The 26,003-nt window shown below is 33.1% G+C and overlaps 2 protein-coding genes across 2 annotated transcripts; both read right to left on the reverse strand.

Annotated features, from left to right (window-relative positions):
- Positions 1 to 1,425: 1,425 nt before the first annotated feature.
- Positions 1,426 to 9,864, reverse strand: LOC134266640 (uncharacterized). Its single transcript, XM_062748857.1, has 7 exons — positions 9,845 to 9,864; positions 7,778 to 8,003; positions 6,219 to 6,328; positions 5,758 to 6,016; positions 5,313 to 5,474; positions 2,841 to 2,865; positions 1,426 to 2,283 (listed from the first exon to the last, which is right to left on the reverse strand). The coding sequence occupies exons 2-7, from the start codon at positions 7,971 to 7,973 to the stop codon at positions 2,004 to 2,006; spliced, it is 1,032 nt and encodes a 343-aa protein (XP_062604841.1). The 5' UTR covers positions 7,974 to 8,003; positions 9,845 to 9,864; the 3' UTR covers positions 1,426 to 2,003.
- A 267-nt stretch (positions 9,865 to 10,131) lies between these two features.
- Positions 10,132 to 10,839, reverse strand: LOC134266647 (uncharacterized). Its single transcript, XM_062748864.1, has 3 exons — positions 10,752 to 10,839; positions 10,346 to 10,657; positions 10,132 to 10,244 (listed from the first exon to the last, which is right to left on the reverse strand). The coding sequence occupies exons 1-3, from the start codon at positions 10,837 to 10,839 to the stop codon at positions 10,132 to 10,134; spliced, it is 513 nt and encodes a 170-aa protein (XP_062604848.1).
- Positions 10,840 to 26,003: the final 15,164 nt, after the last annotated feature.

Here is a 26,003-nt window from a genome sequence, read left to right on the forward strand (position 1 = left end):
TCAACCTTAATAATATGAAAAGTGCACGATCCTTTTTCTACTTGCATGCTGATATACGAAAGTAATATAAAGGTATGCTAAGAAAAATCTTAATTCTTTTCCAAATCTCCAATGCACAATACATTACGTAATTTATGATTTAATGACTCGAAAGGGATCATTATTCTATTTCATTTCTTTTGTTTGTAACAAATTAATTTTTTTAGCACTGTTTTAAATGACTAAACATTAAAAGCATTCCTATTTCACAAGCAGCTTCATGTATTCTGAAGAAAATTATGGTAAAAATTTGTTTTAATTAGCAATTTAAGCCATAGGGCTGAATTAGATTTACAGGTATTCACTTCATGCAGATATGGTTTGATTCTGAAAATAATGTGAACATAATACATGTAAATAAAATGAAAAAAATCAACTTTCTTCAGAAAAAATAGCAAAAAATAGTAAAATTTAAGTATGAGTTTTCGCCAAAGTAAAACTAAAATGAGGTATTATAGTTTTTAAACCTGAACGTACCTCTTATTTACTGTAATCAGATTGGAAAACTGACCGGCTAAAATCAATTTCGTGATCAAATCCAATTCCACAAGTGACTAGCAAATATTGTATGCTAAAGACTGTGCGTTTGACCAATAATTTCACAGAAAGTACAAAATTTAAAAATACATTAAATAATTCATCTTTTGATGAGTTCAGTCTACATATATAACAAACTGATACATTAAGTACTGTTGTAAAAAGAAATTAATTACTTTGTAATGTCTTTCAATGCAAAGAAGGCTCTACTCAACGCGTTCAAATTGACTTAAACGCTAAAATAAAATTACAACGTATAATTTATTTTTAAAAGTTATCCATTAAGTAAACAACTTTAAATATAAGAAATGACGAAGACTCATAACTGGTGATTTATAACGTAAAATATGATGTATGATCCAAAAAATGATTGAAGAATACTATACAAGCAAACAAAAATTACAAATGAACAAAAAAGCTTAATATACCTGTTGCTCACAAATGATTTTTTTGAAGAAAAAATCTTTAACAATATCATTCTTTTGAACAACAGATTCGAAAGACTCATATGAGCCAGCCGTTGGCACATGTGATTTACAAATAAAAAATGATAAATTTAAAACGAACACAATCTGTAATGTAAAAAAAATGGAATATCGGTATATTTATCATAACCATGAAAAAGTTAAATTGCTCTTAATGAGAAAAGGGCCTGTGGATGAGGCCGTATACATCGAGGTCCCGATTCGCAGTACTGGTAGGTTTCTGGCACAAAAAATATCACTCACTGCTTAATAGTCTTGAATGCAGAGAATAGGTCTAAATGTGTAACCCTCCTACGTTAAGTGATTGTGTATCGATATAAATGAAAATTACTCAATTGTTTTTTATGAATTTTTCAACAGATGCTTTATTCCAACTACAGTTACTCAATTTCTCTCTGTTTTGGCATTAAATTCTTAAAAGGTAATAATTTTTCTATAAAGTCAATCATGGCGTCTAATGCAGTATTAAAAAAAAAACAAAGACCCCTTGCATATGCATGCCAAATTATATACGTAATTGAGGTTAAAACTTACCAACAATAAAATTCTTTGCTTAAATCAAAGGAATACATAAAGGATTATCAGGGCAACACTTTTAAAGGCGTGAAATATCTGTATCCCATCTGTTCAAGTGACACCTTGTGTTATAAAAATATTAACTTTGTATCGAGCACAAAAATTAGCCTGATTAAAAAAATCAGTATTATATTAAATGAAATATGAAAATAGTATTAGAGTAAGCAAAAGTTTTTAAACTGATTAAAGCAAAGTTCAAATAAAAAAAGGATTCGACATATGGTTTGTAAATGACTAAGAAGTATATACATATGTATGTCAAATTTATGTTTCGAAAAGCAGTCACTCGCTTTAATAAATTATTTTGAGAAGAATTGAACTGATTTTTGTGCTTTTAATGTATGCTTCTTTATATTTTCCTCATGTTTACACATCTTCATAAACTTCATCAGTTTGGAGTTTTCCTTCATAAACATGTGGATCATAATCATGTAATACTACTGGTTCATACATTTCCCCATCATTACTGCCATCAGTTAATTCATAAACACCGATAGTTGCTCCCCTTGTGTGAACTGGGGCATTCGAATAGGTTTGGCCGCCAGATGATATTTGATTCTGATGCTCGTGTGAGACTGGATTGTTTCCGACAGAACTGTATGCATTTGCTTTTGGCATGTTAGATTTATCCGCAGCAGCATTCAAACTGAAATGTAAGGCATCAAGAGGGTATATTTATGTTGATAAGGTAATTCATGAAATAAAGTTGATATCTTTAATCAGAGTAAAAAAGAAGTAATTTAAAGGTAAAACCTGAAAAATAAATTGACTAAAGCGTCAACTTTTTATGGAAAAAGTAAAAAAAAAAATGCTGAAGCTTTTTTTATGGAAATGAATTAAAACTTTCTTATTTTCATGTTTCCTTAGCTTGTATTAATTTAAAAATGAGATGAAATTTTATTATCATTTTTTTTTAAATTTAGAACTTGCTTCAGTAGGGGGATATTTTCCAAGAAAAAAACTCTAATAATATATCAGAGTGAAAAAATCCTGCAAAGCGATAAAAATATAATTTTTTACCCAAGATAATAAAAACGTTCAGTAAATGACAGTTCATTTGCAAGATCGTCCATTTGCTTATTTGACTACACTTGACAAAATACAAATTAGATTAACATGAGCTGATTCGTCAAACAAATATAAGCATATTATGTGGCGCTAAGTATTGTTTGTCTAGTATAGGTAGGAAACAAAAATACTTACGATGAAGTACTGGTTTCATTTTTCACTAAAAATGATAATGAAATATTCATAAGTGTACATGTGCAGTCAAAGATACATTTATCAGAGTTTTATAATAAGTACATTTTAATGTGAACAATTTCTGCCCCCCCCCCCCCCCCCCCAAGCAGCTAAGAACGCCCCCCCCCCAAAAAAAAAAATAAAAGACAGCGTAACTAAAACATAAACTCATTAAAATTTGGTTTATCTTTACTACACTGTTTATTCTTTATATGCACTCTAAGACAAATCCTACCAAATAAAAAATATAGTAAAATATGTACCTGCTTATGCTCTCGAAGTATATTAGCTTTTAAAATGTATTTTTCAAATGAATTATTTTTGATAAAAAAAATATCAACACAAAATTTTTACATTCTCTTACTGATAAGCAAAAATTAATGAAAATGTTTAACCGTGACTTCTTTTGAAAGGTATGTAAAAAGAATTTCACTAAAATTTTTAAAATCAATATTGAGTTATCAAAAAAATATATTGAAAGTATTATATGATATTTGAGAAAGTTTTGACAGGATAAGAAATACCGGTACAAATAAAAAAAGAATACCATCATTACCTACACAATTAGTATTTAAAAAAATGTAACTGGGTTAATTTTAGCAAGTCGGACAACTTTTTCCATCCCCACTTTCTTTATTTTTTTCGTTATCACATTTGATGTTTACGTCTCCCAAACAATTGCCGTCACGGTGGCTCATTCGGTAGAGCGCTCGTTTCGTGATGGGAAACTCGCGTGTTCGTATCAAGGCCGCAACTGAACTAAGTCGATAAAAAATTTAAAGCAATATGAGCTGGATGTATGACATCGGAAAATTTTGTTGCAAAATTGTAATTAACTATTTCAATGACAGAAAAGTGAAACATTGATAAACTTCTGCTGTTCATATTTGCGATAGAAGAACTCTTTATCAGCTTTTATTGAAGCAAAATTGCATTATTGTCGTGTTGTACAATAAATGATTTCTTATATAATACTGTATATTCGATTGTACATAAAAATTTCTTCTGAAACATGTTTAAACTTTATTGTGTTTTTATTGATCATAAGGGTTTAAATCACATCCAAATTAATCATAATAACACAATTTTAAAATAAAATTCTCAAAAATGCAGCTCATATTGCTTTATGCAACTGCTCTTTCACCAAGTGCTTGGATCTTTGAAGTGAAAGTTGCGGGTTCTTCGGATTACTCTTAAAAACTGATACCCGTTGTCACGATAGACGTTTACACAATAAAAAACCTTCACTGCTCTATGGGCTGGAGTGCTGTTTAAAGGTTTTAATTAAAAGCCCTTCGCTGGTCTATACATGTAGTGACGTCTCTATAAAAGTGATAAATTTTCGAACAAGATGTAAAACAACATACACGTACAATCAAGCAATCTCCCAACCTATTCCATCCTAAAAAGGTTTTTGTCATCTCTCTGTTATAGAGATTTCAGCAAACTCGTTTAAAAACCTTTTGTAGATTCTATTGTCGTTTTACTGACCTTGTTACAAATATATCCCATCATTAGGCCATATTTTGCTCACATGTTCTTACAAATTGTTAGGCCTTTGTTTATATACTCAATTCGACTACAAAATGTTCTGTCTATCTGATCAATAGAAAGTGTTCAAGGCGGATGTGACCGGTCAACAGAAAATGCTAACTCCCCCCGAGGCACCTGAACCAACCTCTAGATTTTCCAGGGATTCGTGTGTAAGCCCTTTTCAACGTTTGTATTGCTTATTTAAAAAATGGTCTTATCCTTTTTTCTCTTTAACGATAACCTTATTAAAATATAATATTCAGATAGCAAAATAGCATGATCCACTTTGGGCCTTTTTTGGTTCTGAAAATTTCTTAAATATCAAAATGGCTCAGTATAGGCCAAAAATGCATTATTTATCACTTGGACTCTCGGTGAATGTGAATCTATTAAACATGACGTAATTTTCCCTATAGTCAATGCATTATGACATCATAAATTGCGTCATTTTCCCAAAATGGCCTAAAATCGAAGTATTTTTTTTTCAATATTTATATACAGAACAACCTCTGATTCAAAATATGCAAATACATAATAAAAGATCTGTTTCTGTAGATCAAAAAACGTTTTTTTTTGTTTTTTTTTTTTTGTTTTTTTTTTGTATCATGGGTTGTGCTCATATTTTAATTCTTTGCTAAAGGTAGCCAACTATGCACGTTTTGCAAAATTTAAGAACATTGCATTTTCTCAAAGCCTGCTTTCCAATTCGTGGATTCTCAATAAGAAATTTTATTGTAAGAAATGAAAGCACTAAGTCTCAACTTTATTTTGATATATGAAATGGGAAAGATGGTGACAGTCAAATTACTGATGTAAGCAAAGGGCCATTTTATGCATTAAGTGAACATTGCTTTTTATTTTCATTATCATACAGGACAAATTATAGTGTTGTCCATTTACCTCTTTTCTTCGCTTTGCAAAAAGCAAAGACTCCTGATACAAGGATAATTATACCAGCAGTCATCACACCAGCTGAGGCATAGAGCATAGTGTTTGTTTCATCTGTAGTAGGACATGTATTATCTAACTGATCTGATTGCTCCAAAGTAACATTTGTATTATCTGTAATTCAAAATAACTATAATGAATAATCAATGTGAAGTATATATCAGTCACAAAATGTGAATCATCTGATTTAAATTTAATTTTATATTACTAGTAGTCCCCTGATTGATTGGCAGATAAGATGTTTGATATGTTTTACGATTTCCAAAATCAGAATGAAAGACATTTAAAAAACGATAAAAACAAATGTTATTTTGTATCATGGACTGAATTTTTAATTTTTGAAACATGACAAAGTTATTACTTGCAATTTTATGTATTTGAACAGCGAAATTCTTACTTTGAAGTAAATTTCGTGCTTTGATCGGTTCTGAGTTTAGAAGAACCGTGCCTCTTAATGTGCCTGATCCACAGGTTCTGGAATGGTTAGTTTCACAGATAATTTCCACATTTTCATCGCTTTTCAGTAACTGATAAAGAACACTGCTTTTAATTGTCTTTTCGGTTGATCTATTAAATATTTCAATGTTTGGATCTTCTTGAAGTGGAAGAGGGACATACCGCGTGTTATTTTCTTTTCTGATGCACCACTGAATGTCCTGTAACAAATGGTAATATCTAAAATTAGAATAATAAATAACTTAAAATGTATGAAAAATAAATACATACATATATGAAATTTAAGATCATAGAAGAAGTATCGATATTTTTTTGGTAAAGATTACTACCATATCTTGCAATATAGTTTTTTTAAAATTCTTTTGATATCTGACTTGATTCATTTAGTGATGTCAAGTTTACCTCTGTTGAGTTAAGGATATCAGTTGTAGTCTTGCATGTCAAAGATTGGAGTGATCTATCCTCCAACTCATCTGTTATAACAACCACAGGACCCAGGATTTGGTTTCTCTCTTGCCAGAAGAAAGAAATACAAGCTAATTCAGAGAAAGAAGAGCGGATCCAGAGGGGGCCAAAGGTGGTGAGGGACACTTTGAGAATGTTGGGCAGGGCCATAGGGAGTCATGTCATTTTTATTGCAAATGCTCAAAACCCTCAGTCTTGACATATTGCTGAGCCTGAGGTATGAAAGTTTTACACACAGGTAGAATGTATAATTTGACGACATTGGCCTATGACCTTTTGACCTCAATATAAAAAAATATATAGATGTCAACTACTTGAGCACATGTACTTGATAGAGAAGTAAGGTATTTTTGAAATCTAGACTTTTTGCAATTCAGGTAAGAATTTCGAAGACTTAATCCAGCACCAAGCGCGACATCATTTTTACGCTTTCACATAAAATTATGCTTACCTGGACCAGTGGATCTTGAAATGAGTTTTTTAAAGCAACATATTTCAAAATGAAACTTGGATTCCCTTTTGTGATTCCATTCTGTTCCTGGGGTATGATTTAAACAATTTAAAATCTACAATAACCATGGATGCTTCCTTGTAAGTTTAACTCTTTTTGCCCAGTGGTTATTGAGAAGAAGACTTATGAATGACCCCTTCCTATTTTTGTCTTTTCTCAATAATCTCCCCTCGGAAGAAGACACGGCCTTCATTTTAACAAATCAAATTTCCGTTAACCCAAAAATGCTTTGTACCGACATTAGTTAAAATTGGTCCGATGGTTCTTGAGAAAAAGACGAAATCGTGAAAAATTTACAGACGGACAGACAAAGTACAAAAGGTTATCAGGAAAGCTAACTTTAGCTTTCAGCTAAGGTGACCTAAAACAATTAATAAGTCAAATTTATTCAATAACTTAATTTTATCGAATGTGTAAGAAAAAATATTACTGACAACGTACCCTTTGATAAAAGAGATTTTTTTCCAGGAATTAAAAATACAAAATAAAAACATTGAAAATCTATTTTCTCAGGGCAGGTTATCACATGTATTCTAACTTTTTAAAACCATGATTCAAATTAAATCATCTTTTTAAAACGTATCAAAGGATACGTAGTGGCAAGTTTTAATGATAAATGCCGAACGTGTTCTATGTAGAAAAATTCAAAAATCTGAAAACTTAACGATATATGAACAAAAAGTAATAGGTAAAATCACTAGGGCTTTCAGCTTAGGCAAGCTTATAAGAGCAGAGTCAATAATTTATATTGTCTTATTATATTAAGCACATCCACCTACGTGAAGTGTTAAGATCATCTGTATTAAACAATGAATGGCGAAAGTTTTATTAAGCATCTCTTAAATGATATTGAAAATGTAAAATCAGTCTACTGACTCTCATGCATACATGTAGCACAATCCAAATCGGCAGGTTTCAATGTCGTGTGTCTTACATATTATATACAAATACAAAAATACATGTAGCATTGTAATTATTCTATTACCTGGTTTTGTTTTTATATTTATAGATTTCCGAGTTGTTCCTTTCCAAAACAATCGCCAATAAGTAGTTTGACAATTTATTTCTTTGTCCAATTGTTCATCTTTCAAGTACAAAAAGGCAGATACTGTTTGCTCGGTTTTGCATTTTTCATTGGAAATACTGGTTGTTTTTATTGTAGGCGGATTTTGCATTTTCATAAAACCATTCTTCCAGCGAAATGTTAAATTCTACAACCACGAAAAGAAAACTTTAGAGACAAAATTCATCTAATCTTCAAATACCAGCGTACTGAATATAAATATGCTTTCAAGTGTTCACATTTATTTTGAAAAAAAGTTCTATATACAAGTATCGGACATCACCATTAGGCATTTTAATTCATCAAATCATAAATCTATGAATAATATTTCCACCTACTATAAATTATTTAACCTTGTGGATGAGATACTTTCAATTAAGTAATTACCCTAGTAGTACTTTTCATATAAAGAAAGGAAAATTGCAATACAGGCTTTGGAATGTTAACCTTGGCTAAAATACGACGATGAATGAATTTCAGTTTATCAAACATGGTCTGAAGGGCATTGCAGATTTGGTTATTTTACTTTTTGTGATTCCCTATAAGCCTATACCCACCCATATTTTGAACCTAACATATCATGTACGTGTAACATTAATATGAACATATAACAACAAATTTTTGTTACAAAAAAATGAGGAAATCGAACATTAAAATATTTATTTTCGTGGAGGGGTATGATTTATTGTTTTCGTGAGATGGTTCCTTTAATATTGCACATATTGAATGCACTAGATGGAGAGGTCTGAAAGGCAAAATTTACAACATGATAACTTGGCATTGGATAGTTATTTACAACATAATGTAAACATTGAATCGTTATTTACAACAAGATAGCTTAACATTGGATCGTTATTTGCTAAAAAGATAGGTAAACATAGGATCGTTATTTACAACATGATAACTAAACATGGATCGATATTTAAAACAAGAAAGGTAAACATTGGATTTTTATTTACAACAAGATAAGCAAAAATTGGATCGCTATTTACAACATGATTATTTATCATTGCGTCGTTATTTGCAACATGATAACTATTCATTGGATCGCTATTTACAACATCTGATAACTAATCATTAGATCATTATTTACAAGATAACTAATCATTAAATCGCTATTTACAACATGATGACTAACCATTCGATCGTTATTTACAATATAAAAGGTAAACATTGGATGGTTATTTACAACAAAATAACTTAACATGGGATAGTTAGTTACAACAACTTGATAACCAATCATTGGATAGTTATTTACAACACATGATAACTAATCATTGGATTTTTATTTACAACATAAATAATGATCATTATTTACAATATGATGACTAACCATTCGATCGTTATTTACAACATTATTACTTAACATTGGATTGTTATTTACAACATGATGGCTAATCATTGAATAGTTATTTAATATTTACAACATTTGATTACTAATTATTGGATCATTATGTACAACATATGATATAACTAATCATTGGATCATTATTTACAATATATGATAACTAATTATAAGATCATTATTTACAACATATGATAACTAAACATTAGATCATTATTTACAACATATGATAACTAATCACTGGATCGTTATTTAAAATAAGATGACTAATCGTTTGATTGTAATTTACAACATGATAACTAATCACTTGATCGTTATTTACAATAATAAGACTAATCGTTTTGTAATTTACAACATGATAACTAATCACTGGATCGTTATTTACAATAAGATGACTAATCGTTTGATTGTAATTTACAACATGATAACTAATCATGTTTTAAATTTAGCATTTACCTCTACCTAGTAAATTCAAACACTTGACATCCCAAAAAAGGGTTGAAAATGAAGGCTGCAGTTTCTTCTTTAATCATTAAATCAAGTCTACTAAGACTTCCATTTTTGCCTTTATAATCACAAATCTTTGATACCAGTCAAAGTACTTATACAGTATCTATGATAATTAAGGTATTTGTATTTCTTACCTCATAAACTTTTCTTTTTACAATTGTGGGGATCCGGGTTAGAATAGGTCCTCAGTACCCCCTTGCTTGTCGTAAAAGGCGACTAAATGGGGCGGTCCTTCGGATGAGACCGTATAAACCGAGGCCCCGTGTAACAGCAGGTGTGGCACGATAAAGATCCCTCCCTGCTCAGTGGCCCTGAGTGCCGAGCATAGGCCCAAATTTGCAGCCCTTCACCGGCAATGGTGACGTCTCCATATCAGTGAAATATTCTGGAGAGGGACGTAAAACAGTATACAATCAATCAATCAATCTCCACTGCAAATCAACTCTATTAAACTTCCCGTTGGGAAAACTTGTGTGTAATTGTCACTACTCACATTTTTATAGTGAATGTGAAAAGCTTTAATGGATGGTCTGCCTACATAAAAAAAAATCAGATGTCATTTTTTAGAGAAAGAGACGTGTGCATTAATATAAGCATTGAAGATTTGACAAAGATGATACAAATATGATATTTACTGGTCATAACAATCTCCCTTGATATTTTATCAAACTCCGTCTCATTTTTTGTAACTGAACATGCTACATTCACTTCTCTACATCCGTCGTCGATGAGATGGGCCGAACATCGGTAACCGTCACTAAATGGACATGACGTTAATTCCACACGTGTTCCGTTTGTCAGATATTGTTGGATAACAATATCAATATCAGCTATTTCATACCTATCAGAAAACCGATAAAATGGGTGCCAAATCCGTCGTTTACCAGTGCACTGTATTATATCCCCATGGTAATAAACTCGTCGATTATCACTGAAGCTCACTTGATCTGTAAACGAAAACATTATCAACGATATCTGAATCATTTCTAACTACAGATGAATATATTACTATTTGAAGGAAAGCTTGATTTTATAGCCTACAACTCCGGCTCCAATATTGCCCATGAACATCCAACAGAACTAGTGTACAGGTTAGAGCAATGACCGCCATCCGAGACATTGCTGACATACTTTATATCTCAATGCATGAACAAGGAAGTTATAATTTTAAGGAGGGATTATCGATGAACTATTCAAAGTACAATTCCTCATTTTTAATGTAAGAAATTTAAAATATCATATTTTTCTTTTCTCCTCACAGTTGTACAACTTTAAATAGAAAATTTGAACTTGAAATCTAACATGAACTACGTGCGGAATGGCAGCGTATGAAAATATCTTCTTCTCTAAATAATTTTAGAACAATGAATTTAGTTATCAATCAATGACTTGAAGAAATTTTCAAATGTAAAATTTAATTAATAACGGACTAAATTTTAATATAATCAGTACATTAAATAATAATGATTTTCTTTAAAAAGTACAATAATGTTAGCTTTTAAGTTGAAAGATCCCTCTGCTCCAAATTTCACCGTTTCACCACCTTTTTTTTTTAAATTCCAAACATTGATTTTCATCAACAACAATGGTCCGTGTAACACTTAGCAATTCAAATTTCTAAAATGATTTTGAGTTTTAGAATGTTGATATATTAGTTCAAATATCTAAATTTCAAAAACTTAAACTGATTTGGTACACTGAAACGAAGAAGCACCACATTTAAACAGTTGGATTTTTTTTTTTGGGGGGGGGGGGGGGGGAGTTACTTTTTATGGTCTCTGGGTCTTCTCTTCATATTTTACAAATGTATATTCGTTTCTTTGAATTAAAATGCACACAAATAACGTTTCAAAATCATGGAGAGAAAACCCAGAGATAGAAAAAAATCTAGAAAAAACTTGTTAAAAGAGTACCATTTTGTACCAAATGTCTGATCTTGCCAATTTTCAAGTTATTTTTTTAGCAAATCAAAATTCACTATCGGGAAAATATACCGGGGTATTCCTTTCCATATGGACAGGAACCCAATTAATAAAAACATATTTAATAAACACATGTGACATGTCGATAAAATGTTCATTTTTCAAGTACGCCCAGATTCCTATTGAATGCCAATCAACAGCGACCCCATTCTTTAAAATAATGCATATTTTTATTGATGAATAGAAAACTATCAGAAAGACAATATGAATAAGTGTAATGAATTCATATATATTATACTAATTCAAAATTGAATGCAAAGACATGCATGCGTGCACGTGCGCGCGCGTGCAATCCGTAAAATTACCATTTTTTTTAAAATGTAACATTTATATTTCTTTGATTTTTTATTGATTCCCAGGATATAAAGATATGTTAATGATTTAGAGTTTAGACCACATGCCATGATCATCGTGCATGCACGTGCGTCCGCGTGCAATGCGTTAAATGACATATAGTTGATATCATTGTAGCTTTTATAATTATTTAATTAAATCCTTCGATACAGAGCATATTAAAAAAAGTCTTACAGGAATATGGCACAAAAAAGGGAGTTCGGGAGCATTTTGGGAACATCTGTAACAGTCCCCGTTACAATTAAAACTAGTTTCTTATGGCCCAGTAATAAGAGATGTGGGGTATATAATCTTGTCCTGTCCGTCTATCCATCCCAAAAAACTTTAACATACATGTAGCCTATAACTTCTGACTGAGATAGGCTTTGTGTATTACTTGTGAAGGGACCTTTCTTTGGATACCAACATATTTGACCTCTTGACCTTGACCCACTTTTGCAAAAAACACTATGGTCATATCTTTCATATACTACTGCACTTTACAAATGTACATGTATTCATTGTAACAAGACGTTTTCTTGGGTATAATTATACCCCGCCTAAAAAGCGGGAGGGTATATTGTGATTGGAGATGTCCGTCTGTCCGTGCGTCTAGCTGTACTTTTGTTACGCTTTGGAATACCCGTGTCTTAATCCATCTCCATGCACATTTTTTTTTTACCACTGATCGAATGAAATTTAATGAGACTCTCACATCATCACTAACCAAGGGTTTCTGATACGCTACTCTCCTCATAAGCCTCTCACAGGATCTTTATAACATATTGCCATTTTGCATCTGATCCGACACCTGTTTTGGGTTTCCCAGCCTAGAGCAAAACAAGGACACGGCCATTCTTTCTTAAAGGTGCATGGACACAGATTTAAAGTTAGTATTTTCTGTATGATATCACGACTTACATATGTTAATAGCATTTCACACAAAAATATATTAAAAATTTTGATATCTATCTTAATAATATCTGATCAGAATAAATTTGTACCATTAGAGTTTGCTTCAGACACCTCTATTTCACCAATGTATGGAATTGAGTTATCTTCATATATACAGAAGTCATCTGAAGTTTCTGTGGATATGTCACAATGTTCCCTCTCTGGTGCAAATCTATCATTAACAGGCTGGGCTGTGTTGCTGGAGTTACAAGTTGTTCTGTAATATAAATTTTATTATTCTAAATAAAATAAATTTATAGACTAGACTATACTGGATAAGTGTGGACCTTGCTTTTTAAGAAAAATCCATGTATATTATAAATCATATGAACTTACATGCATGGATTAGATGAGGATTGAAACAAAAATTTATTTACTTAATTTTTTACACTTAATTTTTTACATAAAAGATTGACTTTTTATACCCGCACTTTCTAAAGAAAGTTCGGGTATATTGTTGTTACTCATGTCCGTCCGTCCGTCTGTCACACTTTTCTTCCCTGAACTCCTCTTACATTTTACACAGTAGGCTAATCATCTTTTTGGAGATGGTTTGTGGTGTCATGTAGATGTGCAGTAAAGTTTCGGAATTTTGATTTTGCCCCGGGGGGTCAAATGGGGGTCGAAAAATGATGTTTTTTATGCAAAAAGCTCCGTCTTCCCTGAACTCCTCTTACATTTTACACAGTAGGCTAATCATCTTTTGGGAGATGGTTGGTGGTGTCATGTAGATGTGCAGTAAGGTTTCGAAATTTTGATTTTGCCCCGGGGGGTCAAATGGGGGTCGAAAAATGACTTTTTTATGCAAAAAGCCCCGTCTTCCCTGAACTCCTCTTACATTTTACACAGTAGGCTAATCATCTTTTGGGAGATGGTTGGTGGTGTCATGTAGATGTGCAGTAAGGTTTCGGAATTTTGATTTTGCCCCGGGGGGTCAAATGGGGGTCGAAAAATGACGTTTTTTATGCATAAAGCCCCGTCTTCCCAGAACTCCTCTTACATTTTACACAGTAGGCTAATCATCTTTTGGGAGATGGTTGGTGGTGTCATGTAGATGTGCAGTAAGGTTTCGGAATTTTGATTTTGCCCCGGGGGGTCAAATGGGGGTCGAAAAATGATGTTTTTTATGCAAAAAGCCCCGTCTTCCTTGAACTCCTCTTACATTTTACACAGTAGGCTAATCATCTTTTGGGAGATGGTTGGTGGTGTCATGTAGATGTGCAGTAAGGTTTCAGAATTTTGATTTTGCCCCGGGGGGTCAAATGGGGGTCAAAAAATGATGTTTTTAATGCAAAAAGCCCCGTCTTCCCTGAACTCCTCTAACATTTTACACAGTAGGCTAATCATCTTTTGGGAGATGGTTGGTAGTGTCATGTAGATGTGCAGTAAGGTTTCGGAATTTTGATTTTGCCCCGGGGGTCAAATGGGGGTCAAAAAATGACGTTTTTTATGCAAAAAACCCCGTCTTCCCTGAACTCCTCTTACATTTTACACAGTAGGCTAATCATCTTTTGGGAGATATTTGGTGGTGTCATGTAGATGTGCAGTAAGGTTTCGGAATTTTGATTTTGCCCCGGGGGGTCAAATGGGGGTCGAAAAATGACGTTTTTTATGCAAAAAGCCCCGTCTTCCCTGAACTCCTCTTACATTTTACACAGTAGCCTAATCAACTTTTAGGAGATGGTTGGTAGTGTCATGTTGATGAACAGCAGGGTTTTGGAATTTTGATTTTGCCCTGGGGAGTCAAATGGGGGTCGAAATATGACGTTTTTTATGCAAAAAGCCCCGTCTTCCCTGAACTCCTCTTACATTTTACACAGTAGCCTAATCAACTTTTAGGAGATGGTTGGTAGTGTCATGTTGATGTACAGCAGGGTTTTGGAATTTTGATTTTGCCCTGGGGAGTCAAATGGGGGTCGAAATATGACGTTTTAAAAATGTCTTAAATCATTTCTTTAAAACTAAGCGAAATACAAATTAAAAAGGATGGAGGTCAAGGTCACAGGAATGTGCAAGGTGAAGTTTTTGATGCAGGTGAGTAGCTTCACTAATACATATCAGCATATTATGTTTGATAAAAATATCTTGAATGATTTAATGAAGCTGAGCTTAACACCTTTTCTAAAAAAAAAGAGAGGTCAAAGGAAAGGTTTGGGCCAAAATGTTGTTGCAGTTGAAAAGCTTACATCAGTATGAATTTACTATTAGCATATGAAGTTTGATAAAACTATAATTAATGGTTTATTTAAAACTTAGATAAACACATAATTTAAAAAGTGAGGTCAAGGTCAAAGGAAAATACAAGGTCAAAATGAGTTGATGTATTAATAGCTCTCAGCAGTATGTATCAGCATATGAAGTTTGATAAATATATCTTGAATTGTTTATTCAAAACTGCTCTAGACATTAATTTTAGAAAAGAGAGGTCAAGGTCACAGGAATGGTCAAGGTAAAAAAGAGTGAAGCATTGTAAAGCTTACATCAGTATGTATCATCATGTGCAGTTTCATTACACAACTTGAACGGTTTCTTTAAAATAAAGCTAAACACTAATTTAAAGAAAAGTTATGTGAAGGTCAAAGGAAAAGTCAAAGTCAAAAAATATTGCTGCCGGTGGATATTTACATCAGTATGCATCAACATATGAACTTTGATAAAAATATCTAGAAAGTTTCTTTGAGCCCGATGGAAAGACAGATGGAAGGGTGGAGGACAGACATGACAAAAACTATACATGTATGTATTCCTAATCATGGTGTGGCATAAAAAACTTGAATCTACATTATATGAGGATGTTTCCATCTATCAAGATTATACAAGCAAATTCAAAGAATTGTAGTCCTCTGCTTTCTGTGTTTTAGTGAATGGGATGCCATAATTTATGGCAGATTGTGTGTCAAATATGCACCCCCTATCATATATCAATTTTTGAAAATTGGGTCAAAGGGGAAAAATCATAGCATGCTCTGAAACATTTTGTTGCAGGTAATGTACATGTCAAATATGAAAGTCCTATCTCTTTTGAATCAAAAGTTATATATACAATATAATATTTTTGAAAAGTAGGTTAAACTTCTAGGTCAAGGTTACAGAGTCAAAAGTCATGATATATTTTGAAAAGTCTTTTCACATGTAATAAACATGTATAATTTGAATGCCCTTTCTTTTCTCTTTCAAAATGATCAATTTAAAATGTTATTTTTTGGAAAGTAGGTAAAACTTTAAGGTCAAGGTCTCACTTCGGTTAAAAAATCATAGTGTATTTAGAAAGTTTTGTGGTAATGCACATGTCAAATATGAAAGCACAATCTCTTATTATTCAAAAGTTATGACCAAGGTTAAATTTGTTGTGACAGATGCACATACTAGCTGTAAATAAGATGGACAGACTGACAGACAAATGAGATTTAATGTCCCCTCCCTTTCCCCAAAATGGGGGACAATAATGCCCTTGCTGTTCTTGAGAAGAAGATTTATGATGGAAAAAATCCCCTGCATATTTCTTAACGCAAATCAATATTGTGTTTTTATGTCATTTTGTTTGTTGTTAAACATCCCTCTCAGGTATTTTTCACTCATATGGAGACACCACCACTTGAAAAATAATGAGGACAAGTTAGATTTGAGGTCAACATTCATTTTAGGAGTTTTCAACCATTAAGACGTATATAAAGAAATATTAACTCGATCCTTCCCCTCACCCCTTCCCAGACCCCTGTTCAATGTTCATGTATGCAAACTACTACTTGTTTTTACATTTAAAAAAAATGTTTATACAAATAGTTTAATGTGGTCCGTCTCTGAATGATTTTCATTCCTAATTCTAGGAAGATAGGTTGAAACAAAATCATGAATAAAATGTCAAGTAATCTTATCATTGATGCACTTTTATTCAATTTAATGCAGTCATATTGTGAACATTTCAGCTCATTAGGAAAGTGGGGATGACCTCTAGGGGTTCATAACCTTTATACCATTAAATTTACATAACATAATAACACAAGAAACAAAATTATATATAGTGAAATGGAAAAAGTTTCCTACTATTTAGGAGTCACATGATCATTTGTCATTACAGGGACAGGGAAGTGGATTGGGAGATCCCCCCCTCAACACCCACCCCCCCCCCTTGGAATTTGCAGGACTATAATATATACTGGAGGAAATAAAAATGACTTTGGATGCCCTAAGTGTCCCTCCACCCTAGAAAACAGACCCAACCATAACTTCTTTTTTTTTGCTTCTCGGGAAATTCTGGTCTAGCCTGGTCCCCTGTCTCATCCTTGCCAAGGCAGGAGAGCCAGGTGGATTCCATTGTACTCCACCTGGCCCTAGTGACGCGGAGTATATAAAGCAAAACAGGGACAGGGAACCAGGCTAATTCTGGTCTGGAAACCCCCCCTCCCCCACCTCCCTCCCAGAAAAAAAATTCTGATCTTGTAACTGAATGTAACGTTGATAACGGGGGATAACTCTTCAGATTGTGAAATTCGTCTATTGTAAGTTTAAAGGATCAAAGGTCATCCGATGCTGAACCTAACCGTTTGCATTTCAGACTATTTTACCCAAATCTATACCAAAACTTGTACTTACCGATTGTCATTATTTAGGCACTGTTATCTTCATGAAATATAATCCAGTTAAAACACAAAATAAAATAATTCCTACTGACATAGCCTATATGCAATGATGCACACTAGTAGCCTACTGCACGTGCAGTGAAATCTAAAATGATAATGCCAGTGGTAAAACTAGTACTTAAGTTGGGTACGTGACGCAAGCCCAGTGTGATGCAGGTGTTCAGATACATGTATAGTGCAAGAACAAATTGAAAATTATCATTTACAAAACATGTTTTATTTTAACTTTGCCATCTAGGCCTATTTCCAAAAACAGGCAAATAAGGTGTGTTTGTGTGTGTGTGTTGATGGGAGAGGGGTCGGGGTTGACTAAATTGATTGTGTATATGGCAGCTTTCAAGAAGTTTCTGCCTAATCAAATATAAATAAACTTTGCACATTTTGAAAAATTCATCAAAAACGCTTTACACTAATTTGAATAATATTATTTGTTGTTAATCTATATGAGAAAATATATTTAAAAGTTCCAATTATGTGCCGCCCCCCCCCCCCCCCCTTATCAAACCTAATTTACATCATTAATTTAATTCTGTTGTCTAATTTCCGACTGGTAATGAATAAAGAATATGAAATACCTATAAGATGGAGGCCCATGGGTAACATGGTCACTAGCTGCAGATCTGTATAGCGTTATGGTTTTATATATTAGTCTTTGACCATAAAGCTACAGATCCTGTAATGCAAAAAAGGTGCAATTTACGGTGCAATATTTTTTTGCGCACTTCTGGGGAGAATTTCTTCACTTTCCAGCATCGGTCAATTTACTACCTTTCACCCCCTAATTCTAGGCACATTATTTAACTAATCTGTATATTTTATCCATCTCCAAACGTTTTATATTCGTCTCTACACGAGATAAACTCGCTTGATTAAAATTATTTGTTAGATTGCATAAAATTCAAATCAAGCGGGTTTATTGCCTGTAGAGATGACTATAAATGGCTGAGAGGTGGACAAAATATACATTTTGACTACAGAATGTGTCTAAAATTAGGGAATGAAAGGTAGTTGATTGACCAATGCTAGAAAATGGAGAAATTCTGCCCAAAAGTGCGCAAAAAAATATTGCGCTGTAAATTGCACCTTTTTTGCATATGGGGATCTGTAGCGTTATGGTCAAAGACAAATATATAAAACCATAACGCTGCAGATCTGCAGCTACATGGTCACCTGAGCATATTATGCTCAATTTGAAGAATACATGTATTTTGTAAATTATTGAATTATATTGACTTTTTCCGTGGTAAAGCCCAATATGAAGAAGTGTGCATTTAGAGGCAAACACCTTAGTGCGGGTATTACTGTCTCATGACAGCATCTAGTTTGTCTATGATTTTATTGCGCATGAGTATCATACAGTATATGTTTGTTAACAATACCTTTCAAGTAGGACCCTTGTATTGAAATCTAGAAATGGATCATGATCGATTCAAGTAGGTTTGTCAAATTTTTATAAATACTTTCAATTGTAAAAAGAAGATTTGATGATTGTACAAACCTTTTCTTAGACGTCTCTTTAAAGTTGTTGTACGGAAAAAGCGTTGGCGTGTCACAGCCGCTATCAAAATGAAGTGAACATATTCTAGTATATTTGTTGGGCCTCCATCCTCTTTCTCGTCGAATCATATTTATCCATTTATTTCGTTTAATTTTGTCCGATTTTTTTGGTAGAGAGAAAAATTTTACATTCTGAAGATGAGGGTACTTTGATAAATTTAACTGTTTTCGTGTAGATGACGTGCATCCCGGCACACAACAGTGGTAAACGGGCATTGCGATATTCACAGCGATGTATCCAATGTAAACTGTCCCACCTTCCGGTTTACGCGGAAACGAAACTCACCTCCGCGACAAAAGAGCGCATCAAGGGAAGTAATCTCGAAACTTGCGTATTATTTCATCTTGAAGTCATTGAAACTTCAAATTTTTGGATGGGTTTGACACATCCTTGCACTCTTACAAATTTTACTTTTATTCTTAATACTTAGGAAAAGTGGCAATCTTGTTGTGTATTAATGAAAAATATTAAAACTTTAATCCAGAAAAATAATTATATTCAGATTAGAAATGTTAGAAAGCAAATCCGTCTAAAAATAATATTTAATAACTCTTAGATGAAAAGATTTTTATTATATTTTTGTGTGAAATGCTATTCAAACATATGAGTTGAAATACACAGAAAATATTAAATTCAAATCTGTGTCCATGCACCTTTAAATATTGAAGGGTACCCATCTCTTATCCGCAAATCCTCCTATACTACTGAATAAAATTTAATGGTACTTTCGTAGCTTCTTTAAAAAAAAAATGCCATTGTACATCTCTTATTTTAGTTTTTCAACTGACTTTTATGTCTGGTTTCCCAGAGCAAACTTGAACTTTCCCATTATAACCATGTAAGATGCGGGTGTATCACTTAGTGAGCTCATTGCTCACAGTATCTATTGTTTCTTTTTTTTAAATTTGACCCATTTTATAAAATATCAAACACTGGTCATAGCTTTTGAACGGTTGGTAATAGGACTTTCATGTTTTACAGACGTATTCCTTGTTATAGAAACTTTCTTTTGATTTTAACACTTTTAGACTTTTGACCTTAACCATTGAGTTCTACCTGTTTTGGAAAATTTCTAATTTGGCCATAACTTTAGAACAATTGGTCCTAGGGCTTTTATATTTCTTGAGACATGGCTACCTCCAGGTAGTACCTAAAATGTTAGCTGCAATAATGTAGCCCTCTCCCTTTTTCTTTTTTTCTTTTTTTTTTTTTGAGAGAATCCAGAAAACATCAGATTAAAAAAAATCGGAGAGGGCTACATTATTGCAGCTACTAAAATGTTTACCTTTGACCTTGGAGTTTGATCTACATTTTTATACCCGCACTTTCTAAAGAAAGTTCGGGTATATTGTTGTTACTCATGTCCGTCCGTCCGTCCGTCTGTCACACTTTTCTTCCCTGAACTCCTCCTATACTTTACACAGTAGCCTATTCATCTTTGGGGAGATGGTTGGTGGTGTCATGTAGGTGTGCAGTAAGGTTTCGGAATTTTGATTTTGCCCCAGGGGGTCAAATGGGTGTCGAAAAATGACGTTTTTTATGCAAAAAGCCCCGTCTTCCCTGAACTCCTCTTACATTTTACACAGTAGCCTAATCATCTTTGGGGAGATGGTTGGTGGTGTCATGTAGATGTGCAGTAAGGTTTCGGAATTTTGATTTTGCCCCGGGGGGTCAAATGGGGGTCGAAAAATGATGTTTTTTATGCAAAAAGCCCCGTCTTCCCTGAACTCCTCTTACATTTTACACAGTAGCCTAATCATCTTTGGGGAGATGGTTGGTGGTGTCATGTAGATGTGCAGTAAGGTTTCGGAATTTTGATTTTGCCCCGGGGGGTCAAATGGGGGTCGAAAAATGATGTTTTTTATGCAAAAAGCCCAGTCTTCCCTGAACTCCTCTTACATTTTACACAGTAGCCTAATCATCTTTGGGGAGGTGGTTGGTTGTGTCATGTAGATGTGCAATAAACTTTTGGAATTTTGATTTTGCCCCAGGGGGTCAAATGGGGGTCGAAAAAATGATGTTTTTTTAATGCAAAAAACCCTATCTTCCCAGAACTTTTCTTACATTTTACACAGTAGTCTAATCATCTTTGGGGAGATGGTTGGTGGTGTCATGTAGATGTGCAGTAAGGTTTTGGAATGTTGATTTTGCCCCCAGGGGTCAAATGAGTGTCGAAAAATGAAGTTTTTTATGCAAAAAGTCCCGTCTTCCCTGAACTCCTCTTACATTTTAAACAGTAGTCTAATCATCTTTGGGGAGATGGTTGGTGGTGTCATGCATGTGCAGTAAGGTTTTGGAATGTTGATTTTGCCCCAGGGGGTCAAATGGGGATATATTTTTTTTTCTTTTAAATATTTGATATTTTTAATCACCCTGCATTCTAGAACTTCCCTAATATTTGATTTATTAGCTTTAAACCATGATCATTTGGAAAATGATTGGTTTGTTTTGTGTATGTGTAAAATGGTTTCAAACTTTGCATTTTCATGTGGATGGCAAAAAGGGGCCGGAAAAAAATGGCCCCTGCCTAACCCAGGGGGTCATGATTTGTACAAACTAGAATCTACACCTTAAGAATTTTTCCATATTAATCATGCTCTTGTTGTTCTTGAAAAGGAGAATTTTGAAGATTTGTTTCCTTTTATTCCTAAATAAAACTTTGATCCCTAATTGTGGCCTGACCTAGCCTTTGAGGTTATGATTTGAAAAACTAGAAATATGTCTATAGGACATGAATGTCCCACTGGATGTATATTACTCATGCTACAGGAAAATTTGTATTAGCGTATTAAGTTTGTTGAAAATATCTTGAACAGTTTCTTTAGAATTGAAACTAAAATCTAAATAAATTGGATATAGATTATAAATCCTCACCAAATTATGTATAAGTGCATACTAAACATAAAAATGTCTTAAATTATTTCTTTTAAACTAAGCGAAATACAAATTAAAAAGGATGGAGGTCAAGGTCAGAGGAATGTGCAAGGTGAAGTTTTTGATGAAGTTATCAGCATATTATGTTTGATAAAAATATCTTGAATGATTTAATGAAACTGACCTTAACACTTTTTCTAAGAAAAGAGAGGTCAAAGGAAAGGTTAGGGCCAAAATGTTAATTGTTGCAGTTGAAAAGCTTACATCAGTATGAATTTACTATTAGCATATGAAGTTTGATAAAACTATAATTAATGGTTTATTTAAAAACTTATATAAACACATATTTTAAAACGTGAGGTCAAGGTCAAAGGAAAATTCAAGGTCAAAATAAGTTGATGTATTAATAGCTCTCAGCAGTATGTATCAGCATATGAAGTTTGATAAATATATTTTGAATTGTTTACTCAAAACTGATCTAGACATTAATTTTAGAAAAGTGAGGACAAGATCACAGGATAGGTCAAGGTAAAAAAGAGTGAAGCATTGTAAAGCTTACATAAGTATGAATCATCATGTGAAGTTTCATTACACAACTTGAATGGTTTCTTTAAGATAAAGCTAAACAGTAATTTAAGGAGGCTAGGGGGTCAACAAATTATTTTTTTATTAACCACCATGCAGTTATAACATAAATTTGGGGATATGATATCTTAAGCTGTCAACTATCATTTGGCAAAGAAAAATTTCATAAATTTTAGTTTTAAAATTTGATCATTTTATTATATCTTTATATGGAGCTCTTCTTCTAAAGGAGATCAAAATAGTCTAAAAATGGGCCTCTTTAAAGAAAACTTAAGTGAAGGTCAAAGTAAAAGTCAAAGTCAAAAAATATTGCTGCAGTTGGATATTTACATCAGTATGCATCAACATATGAACTTTGATAAAAATATCTAGAAAGTTTCTTTGAGCCCGATGGAAAGACAGATGAAAGGGTGGAGGACGGACATGACAAAAACTATACATGTATTCCTAATCATGGTGCGGCATAAAAAACTTGAATCTACATTATATGAGGATGTTTCCATCTATCAAGATTATACAAGCAAATTCAAAGAATTGTGGTCCTCTGCTTTCTGTGTTTTAGTGAATGGGATGCCAAAATTTATGGCAGATTATGTGTCAAATATGCATCCATATCATACATCAATTTTTGAAAATTAGGTCAAAGGGGAAAAATCATAGCATGCTCTGAAACATTTTGTTGCAGGTAATGTACATGTCAACATGGTCAAATATGAAAGTCCTATCTCTTTTGGATCCAAATTTATAGATACAATATAATATTTTTGAAAAGTAGGTTAAACTTCTAGGTCAAGGTCACAGAGTCAAAAGTCATGATATACTTTGAAAAGTCTTTTCACATGTAATAAACATGTATAATTTGAATGCCCTTTCTTTTCTCTTTCAAATTGATCAATTTAAAAAATGTTATTTTTTGGAAAGTAGGTAAAACTTTAAGGTCAAGGTCTCACTTGGGTTAAAAAATCATAGTATATTTAGAAAGTTTTATGGTAATGTACATGTGAAATATGAAAGCACTATCTCTTATTATTCAAAAGTTATGACCAAGGTTTAATTTATTGTGACAGATGCACATACTAGCTGTCAATAAGATGGACAAACTGACAGACAAATGAGATTTAACATCCCCTCCCTTTTCCCATAACGGGAGACAATAATGCCCTTGCTGTTCTTGAGAAGAAGATTTATGATGGAAAAAATCCCCTGCATATTTCTTAACGCAAATCAATATTGTGTTTTTATGTCATTTTGTTTGTTGTTAAACATCCCTCTCAGGAATTTTTCACTCATATGGAGACACCACCACTTGAAAAATAATGAGGACAAGTTAGATTTGAGGTCAACATTCATTTTAGGAGTTTTCGACCATTAAGACGTAAAGAAATATTAACTCAATCCTTCCCCTCACCCCTTCCCAGACCCCTGTTTGTTTATGTATGCTAACTACTACATGTACTTGTATTACATTAAAAAAAAATTATACAAATAGTTTAATGTGGTCCATCTCTGAATGATTTTCATTCCTAATTCTAGGAAGATAGGTTGACACAAATTCATGAATAAAATGTCATGTAATCTCATCATTAATGCACTTTTATTTAATTTAATACAGTCATATTGTGAACATTTCCAGCTCATTAGGAGAGTGGGAATGACCTCCAGGGGTTCATAACCTTTATACCATTAAATTTACATAACATAATAACACAAGAAATAAAATTATGGAGAGTCAAATGGAAAAACTTTCCAACTATTTAGGAGTCACATGATCATTTGTCATTACAGGGACAGGGAGTGGATTGGGTGATCACCCTCTCAACCCCCCCACCCCCCCAACCTCGAATCTGCAGGACTATAATATATACTGGAGGAAATAAAAATGATTTTCGGTGCCCTAAGTGTCCCTCCACCTTAGAAAACGGACCCAAACATAACTTCTTTTTTTTTTTGCTTCTCAGGAAATTCTGGTCTGGAAACCCCCCTCCCTCCCAGTCCCAGAAAAAAATTCTGGATCTAACGTTGATAACGGGGGATAACTCTTCAGAATGTCAAAGCATCGGATGACCTTTGATCCTTTAAACTTTAACCCAACCGTTTGCATTTCAGACTACTAGTATTTTACCCAAATCTATACCAAAACTTTGTACTTACCGATTGTCATTATTTAGGTCCTGTAATCTTCATGAAATATAATCCAATTAAAACACAAAATGAAATAATTCCTACTGACATATATGCAATGATGTGTATATCACACTAGTAGCCTACTGCACGTGCAGTGAAATCTAACCAGAAGTCTCTGTCGAGACTGAAACTCTACTGGTTTGTACTTATAGCAAAGGAAGAGAAAAGTACTTAAGCAGTTGGAAATTGAAACTTTTCAACAGCAATAAATAGAATAATGATCCTTGATTAAGTCTCTTTATGTTCTTAGTGCAGTCTACTTGCATGCCGCATTTATATTATAATCAAACTAAAATTGTATTTGGAGTAGCATTTTGAAAGAATTTCACAGAAATTTCTATTTTTAGTAACCACGGCAACACCGTTCATCGAAATCAAAAACCGATACACAGAATTATGTATCTTAGTGTAGTCTACTTGTGTGCCAAGTTATATTGAAATCAGACTAAAACTGTAGGAGGAGTAGCATTTTGAAAGAATTTCACAGAAATTTCTATTTTTAGTAACCACGGCAACACCGTTCATCAAAATCAAAAACCGATACACAGAATTATGTATCTTAGTGTAGTCTACTTTTGTGCCAAGTTATATTGAAATCAGACTAAAACTGTAGGAGGAGTAGCATTTTGAACGAATTTCACAGTAATTTCTATTTTTAGTAACCACTGCAACACCGTTCAACGAAATCAAAAACCGATACACAGAATTGTGTATCTTAGTGTAGTCTACTTGTGTGCCAAGTTATATTGAAATCAGACTAAAACTGTAGGAGGAGTAGCATTTTGAACGAATTTCACAGAAATTTCTATTTTTAGTAACCACTGCAACACCGTTCAATGAAATCAAAAACCGATACACAGAATTGTGTATCTTAGTGTAGTCTACTTTTGTGCCAAGTTATATTGAAATCAGACTAAAACTGTAGGAGGAGTAGCATTTTGAAAGAATTTCACAGAAATTTCTATTTTTAGTAACCACGGCAACACCGTTCATCGAAATCAAAAACCGATACGCAGAATTACGTATCTTAGTGTAGTCTACTTGTGTGCCAATTTATATTGAAATCAGACTAAAACTGTAGGAGGAGTAGCATTTTGAAAGAATTTCACAGAAATTTCTATTTTTAGTAACCACGGCAACACCGTTCAACGAAATCAAAAACCGATACACAGAATTGTGTATC

Source organism: Saccostrea cucullata, unplaced genomic scaffold (assembly GCF_032062105.1).
Source record: "Saccostrea cucullata isolate Sc308-1 unplaced genomic scaffold, CSIRO_AGI_Scuc_v1 ctg843, whole genome shotgun sequence".
Lineage (NCBI taxonomy): Eukaryota > Metazoa > Mollusca > Bivalvia > Ostreida > Ostreidae > Saccostrea > Saccostrea cuccullata.

What these genes read in the sequence shown, in the direction of transcription:
- LOC134266640 (XM_062748857.1), bottom strand. Translation starts at nt 7,973, where the DNA reads ATGAAAATGCAAAATCCGCCTACAATAAAAACAACCAGTATTTCCAAT. An exon ending in AAATATAAAAACAAAACCAG is followed by an intron (nt 6,329 to 7,777) that starts GTAATAGAATAA and finishes TCTTCTGGCAAG; the next exon opens with AGAGAAACCAAATCCTGGGT. An exon ending in TTGCAAAGCGAAGAAAAGAG is followed by an intron (nt 2,866 to 5,312) that starts GTAAATGGACAA and finishes TATCATTTTTAG; the next exon opens with TGAAAAATGAAACCAGTACT.
- LOC134266647 (XM_062748864.1), bottom strand. Translation starts at nt 10,839, where the DNA reads ATGTCAGCAATGTCTCGGATGGCGGTCATTGCTCTAACCTGTACACTA. An exon ending in GCAATATTGGAGCCGGAGTT is followed by an intron (nt 10,658 to 10,751) that starts GTAGGCTATAAA and finishes TTTCGTTTACAG; the next exon opens with ATCAAGTGAGCTTCAGTGAT. An exon ending in AAGGGAGATTGTTATGACCA is followed by an intron (nt 10,245 to 10,345) that starts GTAAATATCATA and finishes TTTTTTATGTAG; the next exon opens with GCAGACCATCCATTAAAGCT.